The sequence below is a fragment of the Epinephelus lanceolatus genome, chromosome 18, assembly GCF_041903045.1.
Source record: "Epinephelus lanceolatus isolate andai-2023 chromosome 18, ASM4190304v1, whole genome shotgun sequence".
Taxonomy (NCBI): domain Eukaryota; kingdom Metazoa; phylum Chordata; class Actinopteri; order Perciformes; family Serranidae; genus Epinephelus; species Epinephelus lanceolatus.
The window spans coordinates 8603740-8629673 of NC_135751.1; the positions used below are offsets into that span (position 1 = coordinate 8603740).

Consider the following 25934-nt stretch of genomic DNA (forward strand, 5'->3'; position numbering starts at 1 on the left):
GATGTGCAAACCAAATATTGCATCAGCTGTTCACGTGGCTGGTTTCAGACGATCTTGCAGGTGAAGATGCAAGATGTGGAGGTCCTGCGCTGGTGGGGTTACATGTGGCCTACTGTTGCTAAAAAGCTGGACATAATATTGAAGACAGCTTATTGTAGTGAAATACACATTCAGTTCATGGGCAACAGTTCTTTTAGACACTCCTGCAGTCAGCATGCCCATGGCACACATTTTAGAGAGGCCTTCCCAAGGCACAGCTGTGTTGTACTGATGCTGTTTAACCTTTGTTCATAAATACAAACATCATATAAAAAAACAAACATAAATCTGTTCCTAAAGTTTTTGAGTGCACATGTTAAGATCAAATCTGTGTCTATAAATGTTTAATATTAATGATGTCCAGTTGTCCTGGAATAACATTTTTATGATTTTCTCACTGCACATTAAAAAGAAAACATCTGTATTGATTATTAAATGTAGCTTTTTTTGTTAGCAAATAATTCAAAATATTACTTTTCTACATTACCAGCAGTGTTAGAGCTGCTTTATTTCATGCATATAATGGTTACGTTAGAAGAGTTTTCCCAGGTTGGATTTAAACTCTGAATGAGTCCATGTCTTCTGACCCTTACTGAACTCTGCTACATGAAAAACATCAGTGGTGTTTGCAAACTGCATTGCATCAGTCTGTCTCCATCAGAAATCAGTATAACTCTTTTTTTGTATGTTTATAGCCACCTCTCCCCATTCCAACCTTTGTCAAACCACACATGTAGCTCACAGTGTTCCATATTTGATCACTTAACCATGGCAATCACACCCTGATCAACCCACCCCAAACAATCCACATTTCACTGCCACTGTGATGAAAGACTTTGATAATGACAGCAGTGTTGCAGAGAGCCAACCTGTCACTCATCAGAAAATCTGTCACCAGTAATCTACCCCTACAGATCAGTTAAGTTAATCCAGTTTATCTCCAGCTCTGATCACTTACCAAGACAATTATTAATCAGGTTCTTCAGGAGCATCAGGTGCACGGAAGGTACTGCATACTTAAACAGCTAGTATCACACTTTTGATGAGATGATGGATTGTACCCAGTCTATGATTGTACATTATGACTTTAATAAACTGAAGCAAACTGAAGGAGAGGATGTGTCATGAGGTGTTGATACTCTTTCTCATGTGGACGCACAAAAGCAGAGGCTATAGTTACTGATGTGCTAGCACTGGCTTCCGTACAGACCTGTTTAAGTGAGTTAAATAGGCCAATGGTGCCAGATGACAAGAATGGTCACGTGCCATTTTTTTCTATGGCCATAGATGTCTCAAATCATGGCACAACAAATTGTTCCCTCTGTCTGTGAGATACTGGACACCAGAGCTGGGTTTGAAAAACAAGATAATTGATTTCTATGAGGATAGTGATGAGTCATCTGCTACCATACATCGCAAGATAACAAGCAAATTAAGAGAAAATTACCTACGACTGGACAAGATCTCAGCATACACTGCTGATAATTCAAGTGTTAATTATGGCAAAAACAATTCTGTTTTCCAGAAGTCAAAAGCAGATAACGGTGGCATCATAAAAGCAAACTGTATGGCTCATGTAGTCCATAACTGTGCAAAACATGCTGGTGACAGACTGGATATTGACATCAAGTCCACAGTGAACAAAATATTCAGTCACTTCGCAGCATCTGCAAAACGTACTGCAGAACTGAAATCAGTGTTTGCCTTCGTGGAAGAGGAGTATCAGGCTATTTTTAGACATGTACCTACTAGATGGTTAAGTCTATGGCCTGCTGTCAAAAGGCTACATGACAACTGGACAGCTATCAAGAGCTAATTTCTCCCACTGGGAGAGGATCGCTGCCCAGAGTCACTGTGGAAGCTGTTTAGAAATGAGCAGGATGGCGATGGCCAGACCGTTATGCTACAGGTTTACCTGTCTTTCCTCAATAACGGCTTAAAGACCTTCCATGACATTGTGCTGCAGCTGGAAAGAGAGGACATACTCACAGACAAGAGGTCTGTGAGCTGTATGATATCATGCACACTCTCAAAACAAAGCTTCAACACCACCAGATGGATATTTTCTTTGGAATGGAAACCAGCACAACCCTCCAACAGTTTCCAGACCAAAGGGCAGCAGCAATCAAGAGTGATCTTTTACATTTCTACGAGGCAGCACTCAGTTAACTTGAAAAGTGGTATGATTTTTCAGACAACTACCAGAAGATTGTTGCAAGCTTGGCACTGAAGAGCAACTCCACATTCTCCCATCACTGTGATGCGGCTGAGGTCCTTCAGATACAAAAGAAACTGGACATGGATGAACTGTATGAAGAATACTGTGTGACTTTACCATGCCAGAAGGAAATTGTGGACAAAAAGTGCTTCTGTTTTTGAGAAGTAGTCAATCCTGCTTCAAGCACAAAGACACCAAATACGACTGCTATTGCATCCTTTCTCTTCAGCATCCCAGTCACAAATGCCTCTGTGGAGAGAGCGTTTTCCCCAATGTCAGCAGCATGGACTGACCAATGCAACCAATGCTCTGTGGACCTTATCAAGAGTGAGTCAAAGAGTCAAATGCAACTTTGGATACAGTTGTAAGGAATTCTATACCTATGCCTGAAGGAGAAGGCCTTACTCGAGGCAGTCAGTCAAACAAAAAGTACAAAGCCAAGAAGATCACCTAAGGTAAGAAACGTAATGTTGATATTTGGAATGAATATTGTGGCCCTCCAGTGTGGTACTGGATTTTAATGATTTAATCTATATTTGTGTGTCAACCAGGTGCTCTCCATGGTGCCAAAAATGCATAGCATGTGGATTTACCTGTTTATTTTGTGGTAATGGACAAAACTAAAAAGACTAAAAATTTAGTGTGCCTTCCTCCTGACCAGCTTTGGTTTGTATTCATGTGGTGTTTGTTGAGATTGTATCCCCTTTTTTTTTAAATTAAGTTTTTGCCTATTTTTAGGTCTGGAGGTTGAAATGAGAGCCTTGAGGTGACAAAGGATGCTTTGGTAAAGTATGTGGATATTTATTTTTTGGAAAACTCCACAGGATGTTTATTTTATTTTATTCTATTCTTATTTGTGTATTAGAATGCAAAACATTTGACCTATGTTCTGTGTATGGATGCACAAAGTTCTTTGGTCTAAGTAATTTTAGGTTGACTGAAAACAAACAACTGTTAACTGTTGTGTGTCAGTTGTGCCTTTTTGTTTTATTGCACAAAGATTAGTTGACCTTTGAGAGTTGAGAACATGCACTTAACCTAGCTGATACTTTAAATGTATACAATCGGAATATCTCACAAGCTCTGTGAAACTTGAGGTTTCTTTTTTGAGTTTTTGCAAGTAGATTTTTTCAGTTTTTACAAGTAGCATTTTCCTGTGACAAATGCATTTATTTCCCTTAATTGGAAAAATTCCATTTAAGAAAAAAGTTGTTGAAACCTCTCTGAGCAAAATAAATGCAAAAAATAAATGCCCAATACACAAATGTGCATACTGTGTGCAACGCTTGGTCTCAATAGAAATGTTTATGTTTTATGATTAGATGTACATTGTTCAAAAATCTATGTTTCAGCATTGCGGTAACATGTCCCACACAAACACACCCACATGTGGCTTGTAAGCATCTGGTCACCCTACTGATAAATAATTGTTTTGGTAAGTGATCAGAGCTGGAGATAAACTGGATTAACTTAACTGGTCTGCAGGCAGGGCCGTGCCTGACCAATTTGGCACCCTAGGCAAGATATTTGCTGGCACCGCCAGGACATAAACACACAGAGAGTTTGAAAATGGATGCCAAGAGATTTAACACGTTTTATCAAACGTGTGCTCAGTCCACAAGATTGTGGAAATGAAGGACTTACAGCGACTTTGTTTAAAACTTTTAACGCAGTCGGACTATGTTTACAAGCACAAGAGTTCAGCGAGCCACCGAAGGACTGCCCTGCGGATTAACTATTGGTTCTGCAACGTAGGGAGTTCTTTTAAACTCTGAAATTGTATCCGCCCATCTAAATACAAAATCAGGGAGAAAGACATCAGTCTTTAGTTAAGCAAAGCATCTAAAGACTGACTTGTGAGTCTAAGGTGGATGAGGTGGCTGCAGTTACATTAGTAGGCCCAGGATTTGCAGAGGTGGGGGACAAATACTTCAGAAGTGCATCTAAAATGAGGAGATACAGTGCCCTCCAAAAGTATTGGAACAGTGAGGCCAATTCCTTTATTTTTGTTGTAGACTGAAAATATTTGGGTTTGACATCAAAAGATGAATATGGGACAAGAGATCAACATTTCAGCTTTCATTTCCAGGTATTTACATCTGGATCTGATACACAACTTAGAAGATAGCACCTTTTGTTTGAACCCACCCATTTTTCATGAGAGCAAAAGTATTGGAACATGTGACTGACAGGTGTGTTTTGTTGCCCAGGTGTCTCCCAATTACATTGATTATTCAAACAATAAATAGCACTGAATGTCTGAGCTCAGTTTCAGATTGGGTACGATAGTTTTTGCCTGTGCAGACTGCATTTAGAGGTGGAACCAACATGAAAACCAGAGAGCTGTCTATGGGTGAAAAAGAAGCAATTGTGAATCTGAGAGAAGATGGACAATCAATCAGAGCCATTGCACAAACATTGCCCATAGCCAGTACAACCATTTGGAATGTCCTGAAGAAGAAAGAAACCACTGGTGTACTAAGCAACAGATGTTGAACAGGTAGACCAAGGAAAACATCAGCAGTTGATGACAGAAACATTGTGAGAGCTGTAAAGAAAGACCCTAAAACAACTGTTAGTGACATCAGCAACAACCTCCAGAGGGCAGGAGTGAAAGTATCACAATCTACTGTTTGCAGAAGACTTCATGAACAAAAGTACAGAGGCTACACCAGATGATGCAAACCACTCATTAGCAAGAAGAATAGGAAGGCCAGGCTGTAATTTGCCAAAAGGTACAGAGATGAGCCTCAAAAATTCTGGGAAAAAGTTTTATGGACTGATGAGACAAAGATTAACTTTTTCCAAAGTGATGGAAAGGCGAAAGTTTGGAGAAAGAAAGGATCTGCTCATGATCCCAAACATACAAGCTCATCTGTGAAACACGGTGGAGCGAATGTCATGGCTTGGGCTTGCATGGCTTCTTCTGGGACGGGCTCTTTCATCTTCATTGATGATGTAACACATGATGGCAGCAGCAAAATGAACTCAGAAGTCTACAGAAACATTTTGTCTGCTAATTTAAAGAAAGATGCAACCAAACTGATTGGGAGATCCTTCATCATGCAGCAAGATAACGACCCAAAACACACTGCCAAAACAACAAAGGAGTTCATCAGGGGCAAGAAGTGGAAGGTTTTAGACTGGCCAAGTCAGTCTCCAGACTTAAACCCAATAGAGCATGCATTTTACCTGCTGAAGAGGAGACTGAAGGGAGTAACCCCCCAAAACAAACAACAACTGAAAGAGGCTGCGGTGAAAGCCTGGAAAAGCATCACAAAAGAAGAATGCAAAAGTTTGGTGATGTCAATGGGTCACAGGCTTGATGCAGTTATTGAAAGCAAAGGATTTGCAACTAAATATTAAGTCTCATTCACTTTAATCTATTTTAAGTTTATATGTTCCAATACTTTTGCTCACCTAAAAATTTTGTGTTCCATTACAAATAATGCTATCTTCTAAGTTGTGTATCAGATCCAGATGTAAATACCTGGAAATAAAAGCTGAAATGTTGATCTCTTGTCTCATATTCATCTTTTGATGTCAAACCCAAATGTTTTCAGTCTACAACAAAAGTAAACGAATTGGACTCACTGTTCCAATACTTTTGGAGGGCACTGTATGTATATTTGACAAACTGGGCTTTTACAATATATTGATCAAATAGCTGTTGATTGTGAAACCATCATGGCATAACCATAATAACAAAGCCTGCCTTGATCTACTGACATTTTAAACACAGCAAACAGCCAAAATATAAAAAATGCAACTGTAACATCACAAATTGCACAAATCTGAAAATTGGAAAACATAAATATACAGTATATGAATATATGCCTGGTTGGTAAACAATGAGTGGTTTGCGCAGCAGCACACATAACATTAAAAGAAAAGATAAGCCAATATATTAAATTATGTTGCTTATTCATTCCCCCAAACACTTTGAGTCTTTCTTTCCAACTTTCTCTAAGATGGGAGCAACATTAATTGACATTAACTCTAGCTGAATGTTGAACGTATTCCTAAAACAAGTGGCTAATGAAGTCGCAGTAACACTGACGTTACGTAGTAGTAGCCTAGCCTAACCGCTAACCATTAGCGGCTAATGAGCTGACGTTAGCTTGCAAGTGCTTAAGTAATTGTAACTTACGTTGTGTTTCTACCATTTTAAATGAAGTGTTCATCACATCACATCATTACCTCGGTCTCGTTCACGTTTCTCCTCCTCTTCTTTTCTTTTTTTTTTTTTTTGTACTGCGCCCCAGAGGGCTTTTGCCTCTTCATGACGATGGCACCCGACTATGGCATACATTTTAGGACATCCTCAGGTGTCAGGCTTCAGCGTCAGACCTTAGATGAAAAGGCATAAGGTCTCAGGAAAACCTGACAAAAACAGCACAAAACAAAATAAATCTATGTAAATATGTTCAAAATGCTGTTTTACTGAGATTTATGAAATTTAATATGGCCGCCGTCTAGTGACGCCACAATATGCAAATTGGATGAGTTAATTTACTGCCATGACAAACTTTGGGTCATGATGAATAGTTTTCTCATTTACAGTATGCCTTTATCTCTCACCACTTTCAAGCCACAGTCTTTTGAAATGTTGAAATGAAAATGGAATATTTTCCTCAATAAACTCTGGCACCTAAAGGGCTAAAATGGAAAATGTGGCCCTGTCATGTCTGCATGTAAGATTAAGACACGCACACACATCATGTTTCTGTGAGTTTGTGTGTGACAGCGGTTGCCATGGTAAATAAGTAGGTGCACCTGGCAGAAGAGCAGAGAGAGACAGACAGAACACAGAGAAGCGACTTCTTTTAGTGGAGATTTAACTCCTCGAACAAGTTCTTCCCATTCCCAAACCGCTGGTCCAATCATCAAAATAAAGTAATGGTGACAGAGATAAAGTTATACAGAAGATCTGTTTAGCAGCAGTTGAGCTGGCATGTGTGTGTGCTTGAAGCCGATACGATAAACAGTGTAGGAGGAGATGTTTTTTGAGGAAGAGCATGTTTGAGGTGAAATCTTTGAAAGGGCAAATAGCTCACTTCCTGTTGGATTTAGGTCATGGGTGTCAGCGCGTGATTTGTAGGTCGAACACACCAGTTTTGGTTTGATCTGTCTACGACTTTCCTACGGGCCACAGTGGCCATTTTAGTGCACCTAGGTGGCGCTAGAGAGCCCATTTTGGCACTTTAGGGGTTAATAATGTGTATTTGCTGTTTCAAATGAAGATTCTGCTGCTGTAATCTGTCCTTTAAAGATTGTGAGACACACACAGAGGGCTGTGTGTGCGTGTCTGTTTGTGCAGCCGTTGTCATGGCGATTAATGACTTGCATGCACCTGAGGGGCACTCATACCCCTTTTCCACCAAAGCAGTTCCAGTGCTGGTTCTGGGCCAGTGCTTAATTTGGAACTGGTTTTCCTGTTTCGACTGACAAAAGAACTGGCTGGGCCAGAAAAACTGGTTCCAGAGTGGCACCAGTTCTTTGCTGGACTAGAAGAAAGAACCAATATGTCTCGGGGAAGGGGGCGGGGTTACTGAGCCGCTCAGCCGCTGCAATGAATGCTGGAGGCGATGGTGGACAAAAGCGTAACGCTGCCACAAACGGACCCCGGTAAGTTTCTTTTCGAACATTTTCGCCTTGCACATAGTTGTTTAGTTTTACCAGTTTCTTCAGATAACAGCTGTGTCCCAATTTAGGCCCGTGTCTCTCGGAGGATGCAGCGCTAAATTGGGACACAGCTATCGTTTGTGATGTCTGCTCAGGTTAATGTTAACTGATCAACAGGTTAGCCTTGCTAACATTAGCTAACGTTAACAAGTTACTTAGCCATGGGCTCACCTACCAGCCCCCCTTTCAGTTGGCTAAACAATGTATAATGTGTAGTGGACGAGTCACTGTTTAAAGCGCTGTTTTTCATGTGGTCTACAGAGTTTTCTGCCGTCGAACAAGACGATTCTAACTACGAGCTAACGTCGCTACTCCACTGCAGCTCGCCAACACCATCCAGCAGCTGAGGTCAAAGCAATACAGCAAGGACCTGAATGATGCCCTGCTGCAGAAGCTGGAGACTGACACCCGTGTGTTTCTTCATGGGAAGTTTTAGTTTTGCACATTCAATGCACACTTGTCACTTTTATCATTAGCTTGTTTTTTGTATTTAAATAAATTCCCTTCTAAAGAGACATGTCTGCTTCTGTATGTTTTCACTTAATGATGTACAATTTAACTGTGTAATAAGTTCAAATAAAGCTAGTACAAACAAGTCAAGACCTCAACAGGTTACCATTTATGAAGATGCTTTTCATAGATGTCTTCAGTCACTGTGTTTATAAAGAAATGAGAACATGACAGTCATAATCATTTATATGAATTTATTGAACTGAAGGATGAAACAATATTGGTGACATGAAGTAGTCCAGCAAACACAGGTAAAAATAAGTCAGGTAAGCAGCAACAAAACAGCAAAAACAATGGAGAGTAGCAGCCATAATGTGCAGCATACTAAATATAACAAACATTTGAATGGCAGGTTTTTAGGAGGCACCTCCATCGTCCTTTCAATCTCTCAAAAGCCATTTCCACAACCGACCGTGCACTGCTTAATCTGTAGTTACAGGTGTGTTGTTCAGGGGTTAATCTGCCAGTGTCCGCAAAGTGCTTCATGAGCCAGCTCTGCATGGGGTAGGACAAAAATGTATAGGTAAATAAGCATGTTGAGTGGAGAGTGATCAATATTAAAATCAATAGCTAAGCAGTCTTTTGTCCAGCTGGAACTACAATAAGCCCTCAGTTGTCTAAATAAGTACACAACACATAACGTTACACATTTGCATTGTGAATTAGCTGTGCTCTGCCAGCTAACGTTAGCTTACAACAAAGGCTAACATAACAATCTCACGTTCAGTGTTATTAAGAGACAAACCGTGTTAGGTTATTACCTGTCTTCTGGAACGTAATTGCCGTCCATACAAATCTTGTTGAGCAGCACAAATACAACGTATCTGCCGTGTTTGGATGCCGATGAGGCCTCGTAGCGCCGGGAACTGCCCATTGGTCCAACAGCCCATTGGTTCAACATCCCATTGTTCCGACCATATTAAACCCGTTGTTCCGAAATCCGTTCTGAAATCATCATGATGGCCTGTGGTTAAGGTCTGGTTAGGTTTAGGCACAAAAACCACTTGGTTAGGGTCAGGAAAAGATCATGGTGTGGGTTAAAATGAAAAAGAAAGTGGCAAACACATAAGCCGTGAGCCTGCTCCGCCTCAAGTCTTTCCCAGCTGACCCAGAGCCGGTCGCGGCGCACCATACGCCCGCCGCAAGCTGTTCAGCACCGCGGACAGTCGGACTAATGGGATGTCGAACCAATGGGCTGTCGGACCAATGACATGGACCCGTAGCGCCAGGAGTAACAGCTGCACAAGTACGTGGTCCGCCATTGTTGTTGTTGTTGTTCAACGTAACTGACGTATACAGTGACGCAAAGACGTGGCACCCTAACCACCTCGAGCCATGGAAAAGCAAATTGGTTCTCAGCTGGTTCGCAAGTTGAACCAACTGAGAACCAGCACCAGCACTGGCCCCGAACCAGCACTGGAACTGCTTTGGTGGAGAGGGGGTAACAGAGAGCTCATGAGAGAGCAGATCAGCAAAGGCTGTTTAAAATGGGTTTGAACTCCTCGAACAAGTTCTTCCCATTCCCAAACCGTTGGTCCAATCATGAAAATAAAGTGATGGTGAGAGAGATCCACTTCTCATGAACGCACATGTCATGTTTTATATTTCTAGAGTCAAAAATGTGGTCACAGGAGCAAGTCGCAACTGTGTTGCACCTCAGCTGTTTCCAGAAATTTCTCTTCTCAGTTTATATGGGAGTGAATGAGAAAAAAATCGGCGCTCCCTTCGCTTTGGAGCCAGTCAGCAAAAATGTGTACGTGTGACAGATTCCATGTCAACATTTCTGTGACCAGGACAAATTTTCCCACGTTTTTGGTATAAATTGTGTATGTTCAGTGAAAATTGTGGCCATATGAGTGAGTTGAAGACAAAATTTCTTGATGAGTTTACAGCTGCTCTCTACTCTAGCAATGACATCACCCACTCTATCTCACACATTACACACCCATTATAAAGTCTGAGAAGGGCTGAAAACTTCATGTATTTTAAACTGACTTTGTAGAAAAACTAAAAGAGATTTTGAAAATTTGAATTAGTTCCTGAAAGTCGACGGCAGCGTGACCGTTTGAGAGTTGGAATGGAGTTTCTGCGTCAATGTATGAATTCGTGATGTGTGGGTGAAGATGAGCGAGTTTGAAGGATTTTCTCATTGACTTCCATTATAATAAAGTTTCAGAAAACGCTGAATATTTTTGAAAGTTTGAATGGGATTGAAAAGTTGAATCATATGTAAAAAGTCAGCAAAATGATGAATATTTTCCACTTTGAATGGAGTTTCTAGCTGAAAGTATGAATCGGTAGTTACAGTTTGAAAAAAGGTGAAATTTTTAGATTTTTGAGGATTCCGTAATGCATTCCCAATGGGAAAAGGATTTGGGAAAAATCGGGAATATCTGGGAAAGTATGAATGTTAGGAACGTGAAGAGTTGTTTTGGTCCTAATTCAGCTGAACGTTTTCATGTTTGAATGGTTTGAACCGGTTGAAGTTTGTGGAACTAGTAGCAGTCCAACCATTTTCGTTCCATTGGATTTAATAGGAATCGGAATTTTAACGTTGAATTCCCAGGAAAGTATGAATGTTATGGAAAAATCTGAAAGTTTCCAATAATGTCCTAATGAAGCTGAATCAGAAGAAATTTTAATGGTTTGAATCGGTTGAAGTATGCTGAAGATAACTGAAGTTGAAAAACGCAGGGGAAGAATAATAATAATAATAATAAGAAGGATTCTGGTAACAGAAGAACATAGGGTTTGAATGCTTCCAGCATTCACACCCAATAATGATCTAAGCATAAATAACAGGGGATGCATTTTTCGGCAGCAGCAATCAGTTCTGTTGAAAAATGCATGCACCCCTTAACACTCTCATGAAACTTAAAATCAAAGTTTGATAGGAACACCATGGCTTTATCAGCACGTAGCGTACTTTATTTGATGGGCCTTGACACTGCGAATGACTCCCTACATTAATTTTCCGCATTTAAAAATCTCGTTTTCGTAGAGCTATCTGAAATCCCATGCTTAAAAACGCAGCCACACACAAAATAGTGAAGAGTTGACTGTAACGCCCGCCAATGTAATAACTGTCCACAAACCACAAACGTAATAAAAATCTGCAGCATTTAATGTAATAAACCCACAAATGTAATACATTTTCCACAAACGTAATAGCTGCTGCCTACTACAAACGTAACACGCGATTTCCCACAAATGTAATAACTATTACGTTTGCAGGGATTTATTACGTTTGTGGGGAAGTGAAAATCTTTATTGTACTAACTTCCCACAAATGTAATAATACAATGAATAATGGTCGTTGTGGTTGTTGTTTGTTTGTTTGCCTATACACCTACTACTACTTAGTTGGGTCATATATAGCAGTTCCGTGACCGTGGAGAGTGAAGGTTCGTTTCTCACTGGATTTGTCATCTATAAAGGATAAAGAAAAAAATTAGCCGGGGTGCCCCTCACAAAAATGTGGGGAAATTTTGTGAGAGCCCTATATCCAAAATGGCTGCCGTCAGCCAAGCTGGAAATTTAATGGTTTTTAATGGTTTTGCCCACAGTGCTGCATAATACATGGTTTCTGGGACTATTTGGGTCAAGAAATTCATAAATGATGTAGATTTATTGATTTGACCTATTTTTGACCCTCAAATTCAAGATGGCTGCCCATTTTTGGCTCTTTAACCCTATGGACCCTAGGCCTTTTTTGGGGTATTTTTCCTGCCTTTACTTTAAAGGTCATATCACAGTCATTATAAAGGCTACATACACATGCTATATCTTGGTTTTTTTTTTCAGGACTATCTGGGCTAACCAGATTTGCCATCATTCCATGTCCTCTATGTGTCTGTATTTTATATTAATTTTTTTATCAATGAAAAAAAACAAATCTGTGTTATTAAATTCTTTTTACATGTATCTCACCATAGCAGGTTGGAAGTTGACATATTCTGCCATATATGAAGAGGGGAGACTCTCTGGAATCTGGCAATATAAGAACCATGATGCTGGGACATTCTGTCACTTCACAGTTGTCCAAAACATGTGGTTTGTGCCAGGCGGACATAATTGCCAGTATTTTTTCATTATTGCAAGAAATTCCATTGACTCATTCACAAGTCAGAAATGTGTTTTATCTGAAAGAAACATGCAATATTAACATCTAAAGGACCGAACATACTCGGGTGGAACGTACGGAGGTCCACCTGGACCAAAAGCGGATGTGTCCCCCTTAATGTATATGGTGACTACGGCCCTGTCAGCATGCATAATTAGGCTACAGTTGTCTGGGTGCGCAAAGGTGAAGTGTGCTGGTCTTGTCATACAAAGTTTGATGGAGTGTCAACTGGACAATATGGAGATGTTTGCATCTTGAAAGCCGGACTACAAATGTGGATAGACAGGGAGAAACGCACGCAACCCTAAGACGTGGTAAGATATTCCTCACTATATGAAGTGACTGATAACAAGATCTGTATAATGGATTGTAAAGAAATTTGTCAGGTTTTTATTTTGTAGACAATTAATCTGGATTTATAGTGTGATGGGATGACAGCACAATGATGTGTGTGGTATCACTGGAAAGCTCTGCTCCTGCGCTTTCATGTGATATGCATGGCATTTCTGTGCGATGCTGCATTTGTGAGTAATCCATCCAAGAGTAATGTGTGTGCAAAGCTGTATGAAAGCTTTGTTATACATAATTTTAGTGTACCTTTATCATTTTTTTCCGCTGTGAAAACATTGGACTACCGACAAGTGCTTGGTCTTGTCGAAAGCTACAGTTCCTCTGTTTCACGTGACATGCGTGGTCGTGGAGAAAATCAATAGAGAAGAACAGGTGTGAATTTGGACGCACTATGCGTCGTTCGGGCCCATTTTTTAAAATCGTCATAGAGCTTTACTATTAGGCTCAAATGAAAGCTCTGCGCTGAGTTCAATTATGGACAGTAAAATTACAACATACACATAGGTCATCAGATGTCTGGGGTGGAACCACAATAATGTCGCATATCTGTAACTAGAAAAGCACTCGGAAAGTTCTCTGCCAAGCAGCTCGGATTTCCCGCCATTTTATTATTTTATCCACTTCGCTTCAACCGATCACCACCAAAATTTTATTATCTGTTCCTTGTCCCATTATCAACCTTTCCTGAAAATTTCATCAAAATCCGTTCAAAAATTCATTACATTTGTGGGCTTATTACATTAAATGCTGCAGATTTTTATTACGTTTGTGGTTTATTACGTTTGTGGACATTATTACATTGGCGGGCGTTACAGTTGGCATTAAGAAATAATGAAAGATTAATCAAGCAGACTATTCAGACCAATCGAGGAAACGTTACCGATTCTAATAAAACATTGACGCTAAACGTTAAAAAACTAGACTTCAGATCAGTGATCATCACTGATGAACCTGACAAAGAAGATTATTTTGTTTTTAAACAGTACGTTTCCTTAAAAATCAGCTTTCCTTTCAGCTGTGTGCGCGCTCCTGCGAGGTGCATGCAATTCTCAGCAGGCATGCAGATCTCGGCATAACACCGGCCATGCTCCTAGCATAAGAAATACAGAGTTTTCACCAATACTGGCATCGGTTTTAAAGAAAATATAAGCAAATTTATGGATAAACTGTTCGGAGATCACAAAGATCATTCATAGTTTTCAGTGACGTGACCCACGCAGCTGGAGGGCAAAACAGCGGTTCAATGACACGACCGGACACTGTACAGAGCAGCAATAAGGACTGTTAATTTCCCCATCTATCAACCCACTAATACTTAGGTCATCTCACTGATCGTTAACATAAGAGACGTTGTCAAACTTTGTCAAGTTTTGGGTGATTATGATCAGTATCCAGCTCTCGCCGGTGTTTTTTTTTTCTCGCCGCTGTATTTCAGTCACTGAAAACAGTCCCTGTCTGGAGGATCCCTTGCCTAAAAGCCCAGATCAAAGCTTTAACACTACAGCTGTCATTTGGGAGGTGAAGGCAGGGTTCCCCCCATTATTATCTCATCAACACTTGCTCAAGTCAAATGAACAGGGAATATGAAAAAAAAACTCTGTGTATCCTCTGAATAACATCTCTAGCTATATCCCCGCCGCCACAACAACAACAACAACAACAACAACAACAACTTCCCTCTAAAAATAAATGTTGCTCATCGTTCTCTCAGCATGTGTCAGTTCGTTGACAAAAGCAAACGTAATGACTCACTGTTAACTGGTAAGTTAGTTAGTTGGCTCCTCTGACCTGCTGCTGTTGCTGCTCATAAAACGTACAGTTTGTAGTGAATCTGTCTACATTAGGACAATAAACAAATAAGACGTCCGTACGCACACCACTTCAGCACATAGGCTACTGAAGCGGTGTGCGTACAGGACATGCAAGTCACGACACCCGATAGTTTAGAGGGTGATGTTGAATTTTTAATGATTTTATATATAAATATATTATGTATATATACATACATATATATATATATATATATATATATATATAAATAGTCCGTTTTTATATGAGACTGATTTTTCTGACGCCTTCTGGTCCAATGACTTTTTTTCTGAGGCCGTTTAGTGTAATATCTGACAGAGGTTTTCCTGAGACCTTATGCCTTTTCATTTAAGGTCTGACACTGAAGCCTGACACCTGAGGATGTCCTAAAATGTATGCCATACCCAACTGTCAATTTGTCACTCAGCAGCATCACATTACAGAATGGGCGGCACGGCCCTGTCTGCAGGGGTAGATTACTGGTGACAGATTTTCTGATGAGTGACAGGTTGGCTCTCTGCAACACTGCTGTCATTATCAAAGTCATCCATCACAGTGGCAGTGAAATGTGGATTGTTTGGGGTGTTGATCAGGGTGTGATTGCCATGGTTAAGTGATCAAAGATGGAACACTGTGAGCTACATGTGTGGTTTGACAAAGGTTGGAATGGGGAGAGGTGGCCATAAAAAGAGTTATACGTAGGTGGCGAGGTTGAGGATTTAACTGTTAAAATACTGATTACTGATGGAGACAGACTGATGCAATGCAGTTTGCAAACACCACTGATGTTTTTCAGGGAGCAGAGTTCAGTAAGGGTCAGAAGACATGGACTCATTCAGAGTTTAAATCCAACCTGGGACTGACACAACAAACTCTTCTAACGTAACCATTATATGCATGAAATAAAGCAGCTCTAACACTGCTGGTAATATAGAAAAGTAATATTTTGAATTATCTGCTCACAAAAGAATGAAAAAAAATGTTATTCCAGGACAACTGGACATCATTAATATTAAACATTTATAGACACAGATTTGATCTTAACATGTGCACTCAAAAACTTTAGGAACATTTGTCAGATTTATGTTTTTATTTTTATATGATGTTTGTATTTATGAACAAATGTTAAACAGCATCAGTACAACACAGCTGTGCCTTGGGATGGTCCCAACAAAAAGCCTCTCTAAAATGTGTGCCATGGGCATGCTGACTGCAGGAGTGTCCACCAGAGTGGTTGCCTGTGAACTGAATGTGTATTTCACACATTCAGTGTCTCCAATATTGTTTCTGTTTCTGTGAAGTTGGCAGGACATCCGATAGGCTTTACTACAGCAGCAGTCCATGTATAACCCCACCAGCTCAGGACCTCCACATCTTGCGTGTTCGCCTGCAAGATCGTCTGAAACCAGCCACGTGAACAGCTGATGCAATATTTGATTTGCACATCTGAGGGATTTCTGGAAAAAACACCAGAAACCATCTCAGGGAAGCTCATCTGCATGCTTATCATCCTCACTATCTTACAACAGTTTGTTGTAACCAACTTGAGTGGACAACTGCTTACTGTCAATGGCATCTGGCACTGTGAAGAAGAGTTCCTTTCACTGGTGATTGTCTGTTCACACTGTAATACCTCTTCAAACAATATAGTCGAGTACAACATCACCTTTAACTATGACCTATGTAATAGACACGTAATTGTATTTACACAGTTCTAACAATATAAGTATCTATACTGTCTATATGATTTCATGTTGAGGGATAGGGGAATATAATATATGCACTTTATGAGCATGTGAGAATCTGAAATAAAGACTTTTGAAACACCAGAGATGTCTTTCAATCTTTTAATTCTTTGCACAAAGGGTCAGACAATCATACAAAGTGGCAGGCAGTCTGCAGAGTGTAGACAAAAAGGGTATCCTTGCTGGGACCTTTTTATAGACAAGTTAAGGAGGAAACTGATAAGAAGGTACATGCAGATGTAAGGACGTCAACCAGCTAGGACCGATTCTATGGTTCACAAGTCGACTTAGCCTTGGACAAATGTAAGAACAAAATGTCAGAACAGAATGAAACAACATAACAAATCCTGCATGGTATTTGATTGCGTAAGCATTTTTAAATTATATAGGAGACAGTCATTGAAAAGTTCTATCAGTGAGCAACTTACAAAAGGCATTGGAGCAAAGCTAATACAAGTGATGGGTTATAAAGTTATATAGTAATTTTCCACTACGGTCTTAGTACTTGTTATCAAATTACTTTCAGTTCTGGTTCTTAGAACTGCTGCCATAAGACTTATTCGAAAACATTTGAGAATTTCTGGGTTACGAAATATGGAGGAGAATACAGGCTCTGGTAAGATGAAAAACACTTCTCTAGGTGATGTTTAATATGATATTATGTGTGAGGCATGTGAATGTAATGGCTACATTTTAATATTTGATAACTATTTGCACGACATAATTTCAGTAATGGAATATACATTTACTCAAATACTGTTCTTAAATTCAAGGTACATGTACTTTACTTTTGTATTTACATTTTGTGGATCTTTATACGTCTACTCCACCTCTTTACTTCACTGCATTTACTTTTTTAGTTTTTTTATCCTCTTCTGTCTAGTGAAAACTATGCATCTCCAAATTTGAATTTCAATGTTTGTGATATTGGAGGATGAAGTGTTCCTTCATTTGTTGAGAAAATGCTCCTACATCCTAAGATGAATAATTGAAAACCCTCTTGAATCAGCTGAAAAATGCATCGTCAGAATGGAATTTGATGTACTGCTGTAAATTAAACCAATCAACAGTATATAAATAGAGTTGTAATATTAATCCAAAGAATCACATGTAATAATGAAACACTTAAAGCAAAATTTCACTGCACAGTGAGTACTTTGATATTTGATGCTTTAGGTACATTTTGTTTATAACATTTATATTTTTGCACATGTAAGCTTTTGAATGCAGGACTTTTACCTGTAGTTGTAATTGTGCTCTTTGCACCATTAAAGATAAGTAGCTACAAACAAAGACAGACAAAGCAGAAAGCGTTCTCTTTCTTTATAAGCCTCAGCCTATTAACAATATTAACTAATGCATTAGTGAATTCATTTACTGCTTACCATCCCTTGCAGCAGCAGTAACTACAGATGGATCAGTCATGCATGCTCTGGCTCCTGAACATTGTGACATTGACATTTTACACAAAGGACAGACCATCAGTGATTTCATAGAAGATAAAATAAAAGAGCTTGGTTCAAGTTTTACTAATTACAAATCTCTGTGTAACATTGTGATAGTTGAGATTCTTGAGATGTGCATTTTCAAAATAAAATGTTAACTGTTAATTCATTCATTCAGGAAAGTGAAGAACCATTTTGTGTGGCAAATCTAGACAGTGTGTTTAAGAAGCACCTCAGCTGGCTTACTGAATTACCTCGAGTCAAGCCTTTCTATGCAGTGAAGTGCAACAACACAGCAGCAGTTCTGAAGATGATGAGTGCTCTGGACACTGGTTTCGACTGTGCTAGCAAGGTACTGATGAAGTATTTCAAAGATAATCTAGGTCTGTGTGGTTCTTTGTGTTTTGTGCTTTTTTCTCAATCTTTGTTACTGACAAAGGTTGTTTCCCTCTCAGTTTGCTCATTTGAAACATGTTTTGGTCAAACACAGGGTGAGATCCAGCTGGCCCTGTCCCTCGGAGTGACACCTGACAAAATCATTTACGCACACACAACCAAACCACTGTCACACATCAAATATGCCTGTGCTCATGGAGTAGATATGATGACTTTTGATAGTGCTGATGAACTCCTAAAAATTTCTCTGTGTCACGCCAAAGCCAAGTAAGTAAACAACCACTAATATTTCTGCTTCTGTGATTATTGTAAAGTCGTGTAAAGTATTGATTAATTCTTTTGTATCCCTTTCCAGACTTGTGCTCCGCATTGCAGTGGATGACTCTAAATCACTGTTAAGACTTAACTCAAAGTTTGGAGCCAGACTTGTGTCAGTTGGTAAGCTGCTGGAACGTGCTAGAGAGCTGGGCTTAGAGGTCATTGGGGTCAGCTTTCATGTAGGCAGCGGGTGCACTGGAAGTTTAGCGTTCAAGCAGGCCATAGCAGATGCCCGACGTGTCTTTGACATAGCGGTAAGTCATCATCATAGCAATAGAACATCACAAAACCACAGCACATTTACATGTTTAGAGATAAAGGCTAACCGTTGATCAGGCTTGTTGTGATGATTTGCAATTGTGATGTAAATTATCTCAACAAAGCAGTGATAGCCAGACTAAATCTGTGTGAGCAAAGCAAAACTGTATAACTTACCTTTCTTCATTATCAAGACAAAGGAAGGCACTGCTTCAGCACAGGGCCCTTCAGATCAGACTGTGCTCATACTTTATAGCTTGTACAAATGTGTGTATTTATGTGAGTGTGGAGCAGAGCCTTACTACAAGAGTGCTAGTGTTGTCTATGGCTTTTTGGAGCCATAGCTCCCACCCCCAGCACTATTGCTGTTGTTTAGCACTTTTTGTAGAGATCACACTGTTAGTTGTTAGCCACCAGCACAGTTGGGGACCTCTTTCCATTGTGGAGTTTGGCCCTGGCAAACTTCCCTGCAGCTCCTGTGTGGGCTTGTTGCTACGTTGGAGGAAGCCCATCGTTGGCTTATGGTCTGGGTTTAGTCAGGGACAATATGAATCCTGTCTCCAGTCGTAGTAGTCTTCCTGAGGATTAACATTTCCTATAGGTCAGCCACAACATGAAATGTCTGTCGGTCATTTTCAAAAACCTCCAATGATCACACCAATGATGCGAATATTTCAGTGAATTCATGATCAGAATGATCTTGCCTCCAAGTCTTTGCGTTGTTCTTTTGATATTGACAAATCTCTTCTCATAGTTCTCAACTCTTTCTCCGAGGTCAATAATGAAATCGGAACGATGGCTAACAGCAGCTTCCAATTCCATGGTTTCAGGAAACCCTGAAATTGATGCGTTCCAGTATCCTTCCTTATTTAGTCCAAAACCTGTTCCTCTGTTTGCAATGTTCTTCCACATGGTTCATTACAGCTTTAGTATCAGCATTGGCTACATCGTTTTAGTGTCATCAGAATTTTCTTCAGATAGTACTTTGGTCCTTGCACCATCCACAGTCAGACTGTATAACTCCACAGACTTACTAAATTATTAAAATATATGGGTCCCATGGGGAGCTTGTTATTAACACTTTTCTACTGTGTCAGTCTGTGTAAAGAGGCAGGTTGGAGTGGTAGATGGGTCAAACAAACACAGGATTTTGCCCCAGGTGACCAGTGTTCATGTCCTGTGTAAAATCAAGTGAATTTTTAGTTATTTAAAGTATGTTGCCACCAGATTTCTTTCTTTAACCAAACCTACTTAACTTTACATTCAGTATGTAGCTTTATGTTAAGCACACAACGTGATGCTGTCATGCAGTAGGCACTAATTTCATATAGTATCATATAAACCATATTATGTGCATTTTCATAAGATACATCAACCTGTTGTATGAGTGTATGTTTCTATCATATAAACCCTTCATAAATGGTGCCTTAGTAAAAAGTAGAACTGATGTTTTTCAGAATTTGCTGGGCTTCCAGATGACTCTGTTGGATATTGGTGGAGGGTTCTCTGGGAGAGATGACTATCAAGTGAAATTTGAGGAGGTAAAACAAAGAAAATATATGGTGTGAGGTACTGCTTGTTCATTGTTGTGCAGCACTTCATCATTCTTATGACACAAATAATTATTTATACTGTTTTCTAATTCTACAAGTGCCCTGGTTTCCCTCATGAGCTCTTCTAGGAAACCTTTGTCCTTTAAATCTTTAATGCTTTTGTGATATCTTTATTATAAAGGTTTCTTTATATGGCATCATTTTATGCAATGTTGGAGACATTTCATAAAACTTCATAATTTGGTTTTCATTCAGACTTCCTAATTACATGGCTCATACTTCATAGAAACACATGCAGAACCCTTTCTTTTTTTGCCTGTAATGTCAGTGATACTGGTTACTGTATTAAAGTCTCAGCAAAATCTTTGTAATATGAATAGAGGAGGGATACGTGTGAAATATGCTAATAACCAATTGTGTTTCTCCCTCCTAGTTTTCTGAAGTCATTAATGGAGCATTGGATGAATTCTTCCCACCTGACAGTGGGGTGCAGATTATTGCAGAACCAGGCCGATACTATGTGGAATCAGCCTTCACACTGGCAGCCAATGTCATTGCCAAAAGAGTAATCTTAGATGATACGGATCAACATAGCGGTAATATAGCATCCAGTATTAACACATGGCTGTGTATGTATACACAGCGTGTGTATGTATTAATATGCATCTTGATTTTAAATACTGTGTGGGTGATAACTATTAGATGTTTGTGATGGCACAACTACATGGCAATGCACCACTACCTTCAGTAGATAATCATGCTCAGCCTTTGGGTGAGCACAGTCCTGAATAGCAGGGTTGTAGTTCCTCATTGTGTGCAGAGCCCCATGGATGTATGTGGTGGAGGGCTAGAGGGACCAAAGATAAAAAGGATAATTTCCATCATAATTTTAGTATTATTTTCAACATCTTTGCAAAAATACTGTATAGTTTCCATTTTAGTGACATTAATTTCTTTTGCATGTTTTTTTTTCTAGACACTGAGGAAAACAGGCCTGACCGAATGATGATGTACTACATTAATGATGGGGTGTATGGCTCCCTGAATTGCCTTATCAATGATGCTGCTCACACCAAGGTGGAACCATACCTTCAAAGGGTAAATATCATTCCTATCACCAGATAAGGCCGTCACTATTGGACAACTCTGCAAAACACCGGATTACATTCAATAAAAAAAAATGTTTATGCCTAATGGCAAGAAGTTAAATGTATAGCTTTTCCTGAGCATGGTGACTACAGAATGGTTAAGGTTTAAGATGGGGGTTATTACAAAAAAATCTATGTTTAAAGTGTGGTTAGGGTTAGGCAACTAACATACTTGTGTGGAGAGAGGCTGTGGCTCAGGAGGTAGAGCAGTTGTCCACTAACCATAAGGTTGGTAGGCTGATACCTGGCCCCATCGGCCTACATGTCAAAGGGTCCTTGGACGAGATACTGGACCCCATATTGGTTCCTATGAGCACTGGTGTTGGCTTCTGATGAGCAGGTGGCATAGCAGCCTCTGCCATCTGATTGTGTTTGAATGGATGAATGCTTGCTTGTGGCTTGCTTTAAGCTCTCTGTAAATGCAGTCTCTTTAACATTCACTCTTGGGGAAAAATCATGGTTATGGGGAAACACTAAAGATATACTATCCAGGATTTTCCTTAATAACAACGCATGGACTCATACAAAAGTAATCCCTTTCAGTCACCACTAATGACCCACTAGAAGTATGTGGCAGCAGGGCAGGAATTTCACGAGGGCCACGAGGGCCACGAGGGCCATGGGTCTCGTGCCCTCCCAATTTGGCCCTGTGCCCTTGAAAAAAATATCTGCCCTAAGGCCACAGTGGCCTTGATGCCCCGCCCGTTTTCTCCTCTGCCTCTTTTCTGTCAACACGGCTTTGACACCAACGTCTACTGAGAAAAATAATGTGATGACAGTCTGGATTCTTATTCGGCAACATCAAATGAGACGATGTGTACATCACCAGTGGTTGGTTTAATTCAAGCCTGGCATGAACCGCTCGGACGGGCTGTAACGACAGTTTGACACCAGTCTATCACCTGCCAACCAGGAGACTTCATCAAACGCCCGGGCAGGGATCGGTACCGAGACCCAGTAGGCCTATTAGCCTAAACAACCCAAGGCAAGTTTAATCAAGACCGTAATAATAGTAAGCTCCGCCATTTTCGGCGTTACTTTTTAAAGTTTCGGTTTCATCATCATTCTGCAGCCTCTCTCCTGCTCTCTGCATGTCACCCCTCATAGCGCGTGCACACACACACAGACACACAAACTCAACAGCAGAGAGGCCACAGTGCAGATGAAGGGAATATAACTTAAAGATTACTACTCTAGTTAACTACGCTTGTTACTGTGAGTAAGTGCAATAAAGAGAGATGCTGGTAGAGAGATAGTGTGTGTTATTAGATGCTGTTAATGTCACTTATTATGCTTCTGTGCATTGATAGCTCTTTTTTTAGTCTGTTTCTGCATCATGTTGAGGCGGGCCATGCCTGTACATATATATAAATATATATATGTATGCAAAAAAAAAAGTAGATCAGTTGCTCGCTGCTAAAAAATGTGGCCCATCGACATGATCTGGTTTTGAAATGTGGCCCAGTTGAAATAGTAATTGAATAGCCCTGCTGTAGTTTGTTTGTTTGTTTGTTTGTTTGTTTGTTAGCTATCTAACAACACATCAAAAATAACTGTAAGCCAGTCTTGTTCAGTGAATCAGTTTATCATGTACACTCAAAAAATATTTAGGCCTAATATTCAAGATAGTTTGCTTATAAATACATGAATCTGGTTGTTCTATATTTAAAACACATTGGGTTTATTAGTGCTAGTAAATAAATCACATTATTACTTATTATACTCATTATTATTACTTGAGCTTGTTTTATTTATTCATTTCACAGATAGTTATACATCCTTAGTCCTTAAATTCATTATGGACTTAAAATCATTGTTTAATTTCATGGCCTTGCTGCCCTGGCTTTTGGCCTTTGTGCCCTCAAAAAATTGACAACATGAAAGGCCAAGTGGCCTTGCCCCTAAAATGACGAAATTCCAGGCCTGTGTGGCAGTGTATTTATCTGTAGAGACTCTGCTCTCTCAAAGCTATGGGAATTTTATATTTCCTCGTGCAGGCTGTTGAGAGCAGTGAGCAGAGATACTGCTCTGTTATCTGGGGTCCAACCTGCGACAGCATTGACAAAGTAACCGACAGCTGCTGGATTCCTGAGCTGCATGTGGGCGACTGGTTTCTCATCGACAACATGGGCGCTTACTCTGTTACTTTATCCAGTGACTTCAATGGCTTTGAAAAAGCACACATTTACCCTGTAATGACAGCTGAGACATGGCACGCCTTACATAGGCCAGACAAAAGTTATGCACTAAAATCTGTATACAAGTCATGTATTTAGGCAGGCTGTGATCATGTGACCAATGTGCTGATGGGAGAAAGGAGTAAGTAGTCCATGTAGGGTGTCAGGTTTGGCTGGCAGATGGGTCACAAAACAAAGTTTTCCCCGTGTTCAGAACCGTGTCATACCAACTACATGAACCTTAAGTTACTTCAGTGTACATCTTTTCCTAAACCTGACCTACATAACTTTATGTTAAATACCTAATGTCATTCTAGGACACAAATTCGTAAGATATCATACAAACTGAGGACACAATATGAGGACACATACTTTAATGACAATAGAAAGGCAAAATATGGGGGACACCTGACATGGGGAACAAGCAACTGTGAGGTTTTACAAAGGATTGTGGGTAGCTGCAAGCAGCAGTAATGTCTGCTCTGTATTGTGAATTTGAGTTGATTTTTATTCAAAGTTCAGCCATGCATTAGATGATCTGTCTTTGCTTTGCTCAAACATGTCAATTTAACATCACCCAACCTATTTATTGTATTGTTCAATGCCCCATGGAGCAAAAGATGGAAGATGTCATGGTCCTCAAGAAGTACCACAGTCTCAGCAATAGCTTAGCTAATAAGAATATTCTGTTATCAAAGCAGCATCATTAGTGTTAAGCAATGATGTTTATTATCATCACTTTTTACAAGTAGATCAGAGAATTGAAGTATGATTGAAAGGGTCATTATAACTTGGACATTATTTATAAGATAGGCCTAAATTAACAGCTTGTCCAACCAGTTAGCTTGTAAATGTCAGACCTTAATTCATCAGGAGTTAATTGAATAATAAATATGAATAAAGTTTGAGGTGGTTTAATGGCATAACTATCATAGCTGCAAGAAGTTCTTGAGTTGTGTTCCTGAAATCTACAGACTAAAAAACAATAATAATAAACTTTATTTGTATAGCACTTTTCAACACACAGTTACAACGTGCTTTACACGAAGAGGACAGAAGCACAGAATCTCAGGCTGAAAACGGTTTACAGCAGAAAACTGGTTTAAACAGAGGTTCACAGACATACCTATAAGATATTTTCTTTATAATTAATTGTCTTGTTACATTTATTTTGAAAATGTATGATATTTTGCTTTTGAATATTAAATGTAGTCATACATCATCATCTTTATCCTCAATTAATGGTTTTCTGGAGATGTATTGTAAATGATATTCTGACTGTGATGAATTGTTACAAAGTAAAATGTCTGTGTTTGTAAAAATAAAATGTATCTGCTGCATGTATGTGTGTGCTGTCTTTACCTCAACCAAGAAAGCTTGTTCAGCGTCTGATTCCTACATACAAGGAATTGTTTCATGTTAGACGTACCAGGCTTTCAAATTACTGCAATCTAAACACATCTGTGGCAATAATTAAGTATAAAGCGAGGAGTAAGGGATGGAGGGTCAAACAAATACAGGAGTTGGGTATAACGCGTTACAAAGTAACGAGTAACCTAACACGTTAGTTTGCTGATTGAGTAATACTTGAATACATTTTCAAACAAGACAAAAGTTACTTCTGTTACTTTTAGAACACTGGTCCTTAAGCTCCTTAAGCTCCGAAACAGCAACAGCAACAAGAATGGAGTGTGGACTGGTGGCTGGAGAGGTGCCAGTTCACCTCCTGGGCACTGCCGAGGTGCCCCTGAGCAAGGCACCGAACCCTCCAACCACTCGGAGCGCCTGACCAAAGGGCAGCCCCCTCACTCTGACATCTCTCCACTTTGTGCATGTATAGGTCCTGTTTGTGCATGTGTGTGTCTTTCAGACCTGTGTGTAACTGACAAGCAAGAGTGAAAACGTTGAATTTCCCCTCAGGGGGATTAATAAAGTAAATAAACTTAAATAGTCCATCAGAAATAGATCCGGCGCGTGTTTTTAGCGGAGCGGAGCGCCGAGCCGCTTCTAGGATGCGTCTGGTGGACCTTACAGCTTACTTGAATGGCCGCTATTAGCACCTCGGCCGGATCGCGCACGCCATGGATCCAGTGGGTTGCCATAAATGGGCCTGTCCCAGAGGCATTCAACTACCAGAGGGCTTTTGAAATCTTCTTTTC

General features: G+C 39.9%; 1 protein-coding gene across 1 annotated transcript; it reads left to right on the forward strand.

Annotated features, from left to right (window-relative positions):
• Nucleotides 1–1939: 1939 nt before the first annotated feature.
• On the forward strand, nucleotides 1940–21301 carry LOC117268313 (ornithine decarboxylase-like). Its single transcript, XM_078161651.1, has 8 exons — nucleotides 1940–2048; nucleotides 2234–2364; nucleotides 18104–18277; nucleotides 18416–18588; nucleotides 18677–18893; nucleotides 20355–20438; nucleotides 20884–21083; nucleotides 21271–21301. Exons 1-8 carry the CDS (start codon nucleotides 1940–1942, stop codon nucleotides 21299–21301), a joined length of 1119 nt encoding a protein of 372 aa, XP_078017777.1.
• Nucleotides 21302–25934: the final 4633 nt, after the last annotated feature.

Bases quoted from the DNA above. Each gene is read 5' to 3' on its own strand.
- LOC117268313 (XM_078161651.1), top strand. From the start codon at position 1,940: ATGCTACAGGTTTACCTGTCTTTCCTCAATAACGGCTTAAAGACCTTC. The intron at 18,278-18,415 runs GTACTGATGAAG...GGTCAAACACAG, and splicing joins GTTTCGACTGTGCTAGCAAG to GGTGAGATCCAGCTGGCCCT. The intron at 18,894-20,354 runs GTAAGTCATCAT...GATGTTTTTCAG, and splicing joins GACGTGTCTTTGACATAGCG to AATTTGCTGGGCTTCCAGAT.